The 12,215-nt window shown below is 41.6% G+C and overlaps 1 protein-coding gene across 4 annotated transcripts in view; it reads right to left on the bottom strand.

Annotated features, from left to right (window-relative positions):
- MET (MET proto-oncogene, receptor tyrosine kinase) overlaps positions 1-12,215 on the bottom strand; it is an 89,671-nt gene that overhangs the window by 37,507 nt on the left and 39,949 nt on the right. For all 4 annotated transcript variants that reach the window (XM_052668434.1, XM_052668436.1, XM_052668437.1 and 1 more), the window contains exons 4-5: positions 5,085-5,219; positions 3,521-3,694 (exon numbers count right to left, since the gene is read on the bottom strand). In XM_052668434.1, the coding sequence (XP_052524394.1) occupies positions 3,521-3,694; positions 5,085-5,219 (309 nt within the window). The remainder of the gene's footprint in view (positions 1-3,520; positions 3,695-5,084; positions 5,220-12,215) is intronic.

Below are 12,215 nucleotides of genomic sequence, written 5' to 3'. Positions count from 1 at the left end.
CTGTCACCAGTGAGAGACCAACCCCGCTCTCACTGTAAGCACCTTTCAGATATTGGAAGAGAGCAATAATGTCCCCCCTCAGGCTCCTTCTCCCCAGACCAAACAGCCTCAGATTCTTCAGTCTCTCCTTGTAGGGCATATTCTCCAAGCCCTTCACAAGCCTTGTTGCCCATAATCCATTAAGTTAGCAATAAAAGGCATTAAAATCAAGCTTCACAAAGCCATACAAAATCGAAACCTAAGGCACTTAGCTCGTTTTGAGAGTTATTAGTCAAAAGGGACATGTGATAGCAGCCCATATGCCTTGACTGAGGAAGAATGAAAGTATTTACTACATTCTGTAAGAGGTGAGATTTTGAAGTAGATAGCAAATAAACACACCAAAACTTACACTTCTTTCCTTAACCTTTACAAAAATTCCTCTACAATGTTTTCACTCATTCCTTTATTTCAGATGGCCTTTATGATGAAGCCAATGAAAGTCAAATGTGGTTTCCCAGATCTTTTCTTGGGAGAGAGGACAGGAATGAGCAGAGAACCTACCGGACTTTGAACTGAGGCACTCAGGCATCTTGTGTGTGCTTACATTATGCAGGTAGCAACAGAAAATAAGCAAAGTGCAAAAAAATGCTATGAAATTCAGGACTTGAAAATTGTTGGCAATTCTCTGTAGCCAGGAAACCCATTGAGAGCCTGCAGCACATCCTGCCATGAGGCTGCAGTTCTGCATGTCGCTGCCGCTCCCTGGCTTTGGGCTGTAGGGCAGAAAGCTTTTTCCAAAATGTAAAAGATTCTGTTTTTCTTTTCCTTGAGTTCTTCTAATATCCACTCATGTACTTTATACACCATTAGCTAAAATAGCTATTTATTAAACGTTCAACAGCCCATTCATTTTAATTAAGAGTGAAGAACATGCAGAGGCCACATCTGAAGTTTCCAGCAAAACCTCCAATCTAAGCAGGCAGCAGAAGGTCTGATATTCCTGATACTTCTGCAACAAAAGCTAAATAAATGACTCACTTTCAAAACAACAACACACCATCCCAGGCTTTTAGCCACAACAAAGAATCCAAAGGGAGACCAGTTTATTTTTCCTTTCACGCACTTCACCTCTCAGAGTGACCTGAACTCTGCATGCAGATGCCTATAATTTGTTTCATTATGGAGTTATCCCAAATGAGAATCCTTCAAGTCCCCAAGAGCTCCCCTAGTGCTGTCACTCAGGCTGACAAATCATGCTCTGGTTGCAGGCGGGGTGGTTGGTGGAGGGACATCTGTGGATTGTGCTGCTGTGGGGCAGAGCCCAATGGCTCCAAATAAAAATGCTTAGAGCAGGGCAGAGGGCCAACATGTCAGCAGGACTCCAATGGGAGAACCTCGTGCTTCCTCTCTGCCATTTTTCCTGAGATGAAAATCTCATCTTTTTTTTTTAATCTTTTTTTTTTTTCTTTTTCTTTCCACTGCACATTGCTCTGTCCAATAATGAGAGAAAACTTATTTGAAGACTCATCTAACATTCTTTGCATCAGACCCTCCGTGCTCCCCTCAGGTTAAAGCGCTCATGTGACATATCCTAAGCAATCTGCCTCACTAAATCTGCAAAATATTTGAGAAGTAGGACTGAATTTCAAATACTATGCAAAGCAGGTCATCCTCTGTTTGTTAGGAACAAAACAAGCTTGTTTCTCATATTTTATGCATATGGGTTTAAATACAGATCAGAAGATGATGAATAATCTGTTTTACGTTTTTTTCAGTAATAATGTTAAATGTCATGGTCCAGCGGAGCATGAAATCTGTCTTAACAGCTAGCAATCCAAAGGGATTTGAGTACTCAGGGTTTTTTTTTTTCCTTACAGACCTTCTAGAAGACTTCCACCAGTGTTAGCACACCGTAATTCAAGATTGCCTTCAAGATCTAACAGTGTCACAGATCCATATCCATTACAGGGGCAGGCTGGACTTGTGCTGAGCGGGTAGGGCTGAGAGCAGTGCATGGGGAAGGGGAGCATGTGACTGGCACCATGCCTGCCTGCTGCCCACATCTAAGGCACACTCCACCAAATGAATCCTCCCAGCAGCTTCAGGGGGACACCAGAGGTGGCTCTGGGGATACACTTCTTGGTCTAAGTATCTGTGCATGGACACTTGCTTCTTAAAGTTGCTGAGCACATGTTGGTTGAAATCAGAGAGGACTGCTGTAGCTCAGCACCTTTGAAATTCAGAAACAAAACAATTCCAAGCCTTAGAAGTCCTTTTGGATGCATGGAAATACACTGCTAATGCTGAAAAGTTTTGCTGAGAAAAAATGTTGAGGGTTACTACTTGTGCTTGAGCTCTAGGAAAGCCAAAACAAGCTGAGAAAGATGGTTTGGTCCTGAGGAAGTATATAAAAATAGGCCAGGACTAATTCTCAGTGTATGTCTTTGCACTGGTGACTCATCATTTCTTAAAAGTGAGGACCAGAAAGGACTATTTGATCATCTACCACAGCTTTTCTGAGACGGCTGTGATCTTGTATAAAGTGAAAGTGAATGATTCACCTTTGGAGTTAGGAATTTTTTACATCTCCTTTATCCAAAGGTAGAAGGCAAGACAAACTCACATACAGGTGTGCCCACATGCACACAGCTCTCCATACATTTTGAGTTTGATTCCTAGAACGCCTCACTGCCTGATCACTGAGTTTTCTCCTGGTTTAGCTTTAAATTTTGCATCTGAAATATGAAAAAATCCTATCTGTATAAATGTGTTTCCAGATTACCAGCAAATATAAAGTTTTACAGTAGTTTTGCCTCTTTAAAATGTTGTCCATGAAATTATCAGTCTGGTTGAAAGAAGAAAACATTTGGTCCCTTTCCCTCTGGGAGTTTCAAGTGTCAAAACTTCATTTATAAGCTGTATACTCAGAGGAAAATGTACTTTTTAGCTGCAGAGTACAGTTTAAATGTGTTAAAAGGAAATGGGTGCAAGTGCTACTGGAGAGCTTTATGCTTGCTCCTCCCTCAGCTTACTAGTCCATCGCTGCTCCTAAAACACAGTTGTGCCTTCACAGTTGTGCCAGACCTCACTAAAAATAGCTCTGTTAAACGTTCAGTCACCCCATGCAAATCTCATACTGACCATGGCTAACTGGAAACAGGGACAAACAGTGGAGCTATGCTCATCTGCCTTGTCCCTGAACACCCCTCATAGCCCACGGAGAGCAGCCTCCCGCTGTCCCCGCCCCTGAGAACCCAGCTGCTGTAATGAGCAAGGAAACTTCTCTCCTTTGCTTCTCATATTCACCAACTGAGCATCTGGGGGCACCTCCTCCTATATACCTACCCTAAAGGCTCATCCAATCCTTCAGGCTTGTGAGGCAGCGTTAAAGCAGTGTTGCAAATGATCATGGCGTGGGCATTGTTGGGTACGATGGGCTCTGAAGGACGGTGGGCAGGCTGCCCTTCACCCTGTGGGCTGGCCAGCGGCCCCTGTGCACTACCTGTGGTATGTAAACACCAGGAGCAGGCGGTTTTACCTCATAAACTCTTGGCAAGCAGGTCTCCTGGGTCCAGGTCCCTCCGCCGCATTCGGGAGCCCTCAGGCACCGCTGGCCACACCAGCCGCAGCGCATGAAGGCAGGTGCCAGCAGGCACTGGCTGCAGGACTGGAAGTGGTGGCAGCCCGGCCCGTTCAGCGGCACCTTGGTTATCTGTCGATGGAAAGAGATGGCACACAGAGCCTTCAGATGTGTACGCTTGCTGGCAAGGAGCCTCAATTTATGCGCTGTGTTGTGGTGCTACTCAGATTTCAGCTGTGCAAGTTGTGGTTCGACTTCTCTTTAGCTCGATAATTATAGGATCTTATAAGTAATTTAACTGACATGATTTTAAATTCACTTGGGAGAAACCCTAAAGGCATCTTAATGTTATATACAGTTACTACCAGCATCTGGTGTTTACAGCAAGATAGCATTTTTTTTTGCTGATGGAAACAGCAGTGTGCTCCTCCCAGTTCTGTAGCAATTCTTGGAAAAAGCAGTGTGTCTCAGTATGCCTTAGTTCATATGTTTGCAAAACCAGTCATGGTAGCTGTTTTGGCTCTGGTGAGGCTACACTGGCAGCAGTGACATGACACACTGGTCACACAATGGCCCAAATACAGTATTTAACACTTATTATCAGAAGACTTACCCTATATCTAAAACATAAATTGAAAATGATGTTATATTTCAAAATATCACAATAGGTATGATAATGGTAGTTCTAAATATATGTTATCTGTGCTCAAAATATTAATATTAGCATATATTTGCATCGTTAGATAAGTATACTTCATACTTCAGTACCTTTCTTAGGTACATTCTCTTTGAAAATGACTTTTATAAATATCTAATACATTTCTAGTAAATGATTAATAACCATCTTTAGTAATGGCTGATTTATTTTTTTAAATTCTTATAGAACTCAAGGAGTCAAATTATTGCTTACGATTAGGGTTTAGGATTATCTGTAATATTATCTGCTAATGCAACAATGTTTTAAGCTCAGTCTACAATGCATATCCTACTAATGACAATAGCATATTTATGACAACTCTTCATGTTTTGTTAACCCCTTGTAATCTGCCTGTGAAAATATTCCTCAAACCTCACCATGAGCAGCATCTCCAATTTTAAACACACCCACCTAAGACCTGCACACACACCTCTCTTCAAAAAGTTATGATGTTATGACACAAATGAACAACAGTCAGGGAAATTCTGCATGCCTTCTTTTCTTAGGCCATTGTGTCATTCTTTTCTTTGCAAGCACTTGAATTAAGGACAGACATTCAGCCTGAGATTTGCATCTCCTGACTTTTGTTGGTTTATATCACAGTTCTTACATTACTTAATATTTCCCAATCTTAGTCTGTTGGTTTGTTAAGGAGGGAAAACAGTCTTGGAGAAAACTTGCTCTTTCTGTGTTCCCAGGGGAATAGTAAGGTTGGGAGGATGCAGGATATAAAACCACAGTGTAAATAGTTGCCCTTACCAAAAATCGCTGCTCTGGGTGCAGGTTTACACGGGGTGTGGAATGATGAGATTATGAACCACCCACCTTTTTTCCAGTCACTACCAGAGTATAGCCATCTGCTGCTGCTGACTGCTCAACAACAACCTGGGGAGAGACGGGGTGGGAGTCCAGCTGAAAGCTGACGTGTGGAGCTGTGGACTCGGAGCGGGAAACCACTATCTAAGAAAGACAGAAATTCAGAAAATCAGCAGGCGACATGTGACACAAATGCATCCTGCTTGGCTTTCTCACATCGCTGCCACTTTTCTGTTTGCATTAATTACTTCGCATTACATTGCATAATGTTTTGCATAATGTTTCATCATGATCTGATTAAGCCTCTATAAAATCCACTTTATTTAACACAGCAAAATCATGGTTGTTGAGGGATCCTCAAAATGCATCGTGTTTATTAAAATATGAAGAAGTGCATGCTTTCAGTTCCTGTAATTTCAAGTATTTAAAAATCAACCATAAAAGATGAAGATGGGTCACTTAGCCAGTCTTGTAGATTTAAGAGTACATTTAAGAAAAAAAAGAACTGTAGCTACAATGTCTAGTTAAAGGAGACTTCAGACCATTGAAGGTCAAATGTATTTTCATTTATTTTCACCTTTGTCCTTCAGCTTGAAAAATAGACTATACTATGTGTCATTACTATCTGGCCTTGGTGCTTTTGGAGTGCAAAGCTATGGTAGGAGCAGATTGTGGTGGCCATGAGCAGTGCTATGAAGCCACAAGCAGAATCACGGAATCACAGAATCACAGTTACAGAATGGTTGGAAGGGACTTCAAGGATCGTGAATCTCCAACCCCCCTGCCACAGGCAGGGCCAACCATCCTCCACATTTAATATTAGACCAAGTTGCCCAAGGCCTCATCCAACCTGGCCTTGAACACCTCTAGGGATGGGGCATCCACAACCTCTCTGGGCAGCCTGTTCCAGCACCTCACCACTCTCATAGTAAAGAACTTCCCCCTAACATCCAACCTCAATCTTCCCTCCCTCAACTTAAAATCATTTCCTCTTGTTCTGCAGTTATCTATCCTTTCAAAGAGTTTACTTCCTTCCTGTTTGTAGGCTCCCTTTAGGTACTGAAAGGCTGTAATGAGGTCACCCCACAGCCTTCTTTTCTCCAGGCTAAACAAGCCCAGCTCCCTCAGCCTGTCTTCGCAGGGGAGGTGCTCCAGTCCCCTGATCATCTTCGTGGCCCTCCTCTGGAATCTCTCCAACAGCTCTCTGTCTTTCTTGTACTGGGAGCTCCAGACCTGGGCGCAATACTCCAGATGGAACCTCACAAGAGCAGAGTACAGGGGGACAATCACCTCCCTGTCCCTGCTGGCCACCCTCTTCTGATGGAGCCCAGGATGCTTTCTGAGCTGCCAGCACACTGCTGGCTCATGTTAAACTTTTCACTCATCAGGATCCCCAGGTTCTTTTCTGAAGGGCTGCTCTCAAGGACTTCTCCTTCAAGGATTCCTCCAGCCCAAGTGCAAAATCTTGCACTTTGCTTTGTTGAAACTCATTAGGTTCACTCAGGCCCACCTTTCAAGTTTGTTGAGGTTCCTCTGATTCCTTCCTTCCACTCAGCTTGGTGTCATCAGCAAATTTGCTGAGGGTGCACTCGATTCCGTCATTGATAAAGATGTCAAAGCACTGGTCCCAAGACAGACCCCTGGGGGACACCGCTCATTACCAGTCTCCACCTGGACATAGAGCCATTGATGACCACCCTCTGTCTGTGGCCTTTTAACCAGTTTATTATCCATCGAGTGATCCACCCATCAAATCCACATCCCTCCAATTTGGAGATAAGGTTGTGGTGGGGGAACATGTCAAAGGCCTTGCTCAAGTCCAGGTAAATGACATCGGTCACCTTCCCCTTGTCCACCAATGCCATCACTCCATCATAAGAGGCCACCAGATTAATTAAACATGACCTGCCCCTGGTGAAGTCATGCTGGCTGTCTCAGATCACATGCTCATTCCTCATGTGATCAAGCATGTCATCCAGGATGATCTTCCCAGGCACAGAGGTGAGACTCTGTGCTTGTAGTTCCAGCTTGTAGTTCCCCGGGTCCTCCTTGCTCCCTTTCTTGTAAATGGGAGTGATGTGACCCTTCCTCCAGTCATCTGGGACCTCACCTGACAGCCACGACTTTCCAAATATGATAGAGAGAAGCTCGGCAGACAGAGCTCGATTCCCAGAGCTGCTGAACTGGTTGTTGCTGCAGAAAGGCCCTTGGCAAGATGAGACTGGGAACCTCAAGTTCTATGTCCTGCTGACTTCTGTATGAGGCGGGTGCCCAGAACAATCTTCAGCACCTCTTAAACAGCAGTGGGTATTGGAGGCTTCTCTAGAAGATGTTCCAAAACAGGAGCCTAATTTAGTTGTCCTGAAGCTCTTTTCTAACGGCCCTCTCAATTTCAGGAGATCTTAAGGAGATTAGTCACACCAGTATGAAATTCCCCCACTAGTCATTTCTCTTCATCTTAAGTTACCTACATACTTCTGAGAAATTGGGCCTATTCCTACAAACACATGCTTGACTTTACTACTGTAACTTTGTTGACTTTAATGGGATGAGTCATGGTTGTTAAGCACAGGCATAAAGCATCTGCAGATTGGGGTGGATATTTGATAGCAAGACTTTATAGGCTTGGGTCTGCAATCCAGAAGGATGTGCACCCAGTGTGATAGAAGCAGACAACAAAGGCAGAGGATTGTTAACATAAGGGAAGATCATGTTCATATTTCAAAATCTGCATCACGTGCAGTTTACTTAAGGAATTTAGAATATCAGCATTTGTTGAGAAGTTGAGATTCAATGGAGTTCATTATTTAACAATATCGAAGCTATTCTGAAAATAACTTGTATGTCGAATGTTTCATTTTTCCTGTAATGAAGCTTTTCTCCTGACTCTCAAGGCAGCATCAAAACAGCCAGGACATTGACTTACACAATTTCACTGGCATTTCCCATTGCCAAAGTCTTTCAACAAGATGGCTGACTCCAAAACTCAACTTAGAGATGCTGTAATTACAGCTGATATTTTGTTGTAATTCAAGACTTAAATAAAATATATGAGCAGTTAATTTTTGGCGATAAAAGCTTCACATCCCAGGGGTACTTACAGTTTGCAGTTACAATAAGTTTTTTTTGCCCTTAAAATGAAACTGGCATTGTTGAAGAATTTGCTATAGGTTTGTTTCACAGTACAGAAAGTACTTTTAGAAATCGATATGGTCTGATCATTTTCAGTGACACAGAAGTATGGTCTCTGACTCAGTGTATTAGGGCATAAGCTCTGTTTTTATATTCAGGACAATGAAAAATAGAACAGACTGCAAAGCTGCATGGAAAAGCTTGATTAATGTTGGCATTATGGGGAGAGGTATCACCACAGCTGCAAATACCTTTTTAGTTGATCATTAGCCATGTCTCATCTCGAATACCCACTGCTATAAAATGCTAAGAATTCTTTTCTATCATTAATCCAGGCTTCCTCTTATTGCCAAGCATTCTTTCTTATTGAGCCACAGTGTTAACCCTTTAAAGACATCTGTGTGGCAACTTCATAACGATACATGTAAATTTAGATCCCTTATCTCTACAATCTTGGAAAATTATTTGGTACATTAAACATCAAATATTTGCTGTGCTGGGTTGATAATGAAATCACCTGCACAGAGCCCAAGTGAGTAGACTTTGACCTCACGACACACAAGGAGCTCAAATTACACTTCCTAATTCATTCAGGACTGTGGAGTAGAAGTTTGCTGTTTTCCTAGAACTAATTTGCCAGCCTATAGTTTTGTAGCAACAGACTCACAGTGCAGAAAAGCTCTTTCTGTTCTATATAACTGTGCCACTTTTGCACGCATCAACCCAGTCCTTGAAATTCCATCTTACTCTTATCCAACATAATCCTGAAAAGAGAGGCGATTTGAAGACAGTTTCAATAGGACGAAGAAGAGGCTACTTAGGACTCCAGTGTTATTCTCAGATACATCTGATTTTTATTCCTTGGAACTGGGCTGGTATATACACTGTTTGGCATTGTTTTAATGTGGCTGCATATACCACATATGGGATACTTCTACAATGAAAACAGTACTACAGAAGGATTTTCTTTGCAAAGGCTTTAAAGCTGAAGTGCTGTCCATTTCCTCCCTTCCTTCCTTCCTTCCTTCCTTCCTTCCTTCCTTCCTTCCTTCCTTCCTTCCTTCCTTCCTTCCTTCCTTCCTTCCTTCCTTCCTTCCTTCCTTCCTTCCTTCCTTCCTTCCTTCCTTTTTCATTTTTATTTTCTAACATTTTAATGAGATACGAAGCATTTCTTCATAGCATACAAGAAATGAAAGTATACCTATATACCTGCACTCAAGCAGTTAAGAGAGAAGGAAGACTTGTGCAGATAAATAATTGACAAAAAGAGAACAAACAGATGCTAGATGTAAATGGTCAGTTTCTGCAATAGTCAGAAGTCACCAGGGGTGTTGTGCAAGAGTCTGTGCTGTTTAATGTATGCATAAATGAGTTTGAGAAGTGCATGAGCAGTCCAGCGACAAAGTTTGCTGAGGATCCAAAAGCCTTCAAGGTGATGAGGACAGACTATGAAGGATGGCAGGAGGATTTTACAAGACAGCATGTCAAGGCAATAAAATGGCAGGTGAAACAGAACAAAGAAGATAAATTTAAAATGATACATGATAGATAGTTCCTGGAAAATATCATCTCTCTGCTCAATAGAAGTCAAAAAACCCCAAAACCTAGACATTATTAGAAAAAGATTAGAGAATAAATCAGGCAAGATCTTTATTTCATATGAATTCATGATTGGTCCAACCCTTGAACTCCCTGCGCAGTTCTGGTTATCTCATAACAAAAAGAATACTTTAAAATGGGAAAAGGTTCAGAGAAAAGTAACAAAGGTAATCAAAAGGCTGACATAAGCAGTCACTGAGTAGATTAAATATGGAAGCACTCACTTAGTGTTTGGGATATGAAAACGACCTACAGGATCCTGAGTGGCAAGGAGATAGTGGATAGGGATTGCCCATTTAATCTCTTCCAATCGAAGAACTGAATTCCATCAAAGGTCAAAAATGAGAATGTGCATTTAATGGGAAATTCTACTTGTACATGAAAGAGCTAAACAGACAAAACCCAATTTTTCAGCTCAGAAAATACTCAGAACTTTAGAACCAAACATAGCTGGAGGCTTGAAGCAGAAGGTGTTACACACGATGCCCTGCTCCCTAGGTGTTCCTTTGTCACCATGGCTGGAGATAGAGCACTGACCTACATGGAGCCTCAGTTTGAACCCATCTGTCTGTTCTGATGCTAAAAATCATCCCAAGCAGCACACAACCCTAGACACCCTTCTTAAAGCAAAAACAATACTTATGTCTCTCTCTTTAAGAAAAACACAAAAAAGGGCAATCTTTGCATGTAACTCTAAGTACTTTCACAATGATAAGGGCCAATGGTTAATTAATTAATTAACCAATATAATATTTAATATATCCTTTATACTGGAAGCCAGTGATCACTTATGTCCATGAACATCAAAGTAATTCATTTAAATATTATTTTATTACCATGAGCATTAATGTTAAGTCAGAAGACTCTAGGTTAATTTATGGATAATATGGCAAATGAATACTTTAATAATTTGAATTGAAAAACAGTGTGCAGTGGCTTTTAAAAATAATAATTCTGATGCTCAGTTGTGCTGGTCAGCAGGATTGAATTACAAATGTTACTGTGTGAATTGTGAAATATCTTCTGCAAAAATGAGAAACCTTCTTAAAGGAATCACATCTAAGTATCATATTGTTATTTGTTCCCTAGATGTCTGGCAGGTGGAGGCCATTACCCAGCAGAAACAGGCTCAGGGTTAACTTTACTATAATGCCTCAAATGCCTCAGGATATTTGGCAAAACCTTGTGAAGGGCACATATGTAGCTCTCTAAATGCTGTATATCATCTTAATCCATGGAGAATATAATGGATCATCTCTAAAGGTTGCAAGATTCTCTATTCAAATGGAATATTGAAAATTTTTGTCAGCAGGAGTTCGTGTTAGTTTGACTGTACAGACTTTGCATCATGCACTATTTTGCATTTTTTCTAGGATCATCAAGATACTCTCTTTACAACAGAAAGCTGTTAAAAGTAGAGATACAGGGATGAAAGCATCATTGACGTAGATTTTGCCATGGATTTCTGCTGGTTGAAAAATGACAAAATGGGAAGGTTTGCAACAATTCACATTCTTATAAATGCACACATATTTTGCATTTAGCTTGAACACTCCAGACTGGCAGTATTGAATTTCTGCTACACAAAGGCAGAACAGGAGTGGGCACTGAGTAGGACAGCTTTTGCAATGGCTGCCTGCATCCCATCTCTCTTTCTTCCTCCTGGCTTTGCCTGATTTAAAGTTCATACTCATTTATCTGTGACCTCCTTGCACTTGCTTCCAACAAGGCTTGCCATTTGCACTAGTGGGTTTTATTACAATAATATTTATCTAGGAGGAAGGGAATTAGGTCAAAAGAAGTTTGACCAGCTCAAAGGGGAAAACGGCTTCCACTGTGCCGTGGTATAGATGAGTTGAATAACTGAAAGATGCAAAGCTCTGTACTCCCTTGTTCTGTATCCAACCATTTTGCTAATAGGCACCATGGCTTTGAGCCTCAGTTCCTGAAGCAGCAAGGCTTTGCCATTTCGCTGTTTACAAGAGGAGAGCAATGCTGAATGCCTGGCTCTCTTGCTGAATTCTGGGACGCAATTTTCCAAGCGCTGAGTGCAGTTCCAAATAAAAAGCAGATGTGATTAATTTTTCTATACTAATTTCTGTAACATGCATTGTGTTGCTTGGCATGTAGTCTGTGAAAGCAGCTATGACACATACTGATTTTTCTCTTTTCAGGGAAATGAGATGTGTGTGTTATAGTTTGGTGGTGGTGTTTGTTTCTAATCATAAGTATTCCTGTGAAATGAATGTGACTGTCAAGTGTTCTCCACTCGGATATGAAAGCCAACAGACTTCTGCTCTGCACGTGAAAATTTCCCAAACCATTGATCTGCGTGAGCTGAGTCCCTGTTCTTCATCAGACAGAATGGGGTGCACTAAATGAAAAGATAAGGCAGCAGATAAAGGAAAT

This window comes from Tympanuchus pallidicinctus, unplaced genomic scaffold (genome assembly GCF_026119805.1).
Source record: "Tympanuchus pallidicinctus isolate F22 unplaced genomic scaffold, pur_lepc_1.0 scaffold8, whole genome shotgun sequence".
Classification (NCBI taxonomy): domain Eukaryota; kingdom Metazoa; phylum Chordata; class Aves; order Galliformes; family Phasianidae; genus Tympanuchus; species Tympanuchus pallidicinctus.
Note: the sequence above shows the minus strand (reverse complement) of the source record. Positions and strands in the feature narration are given on the sequence as shown.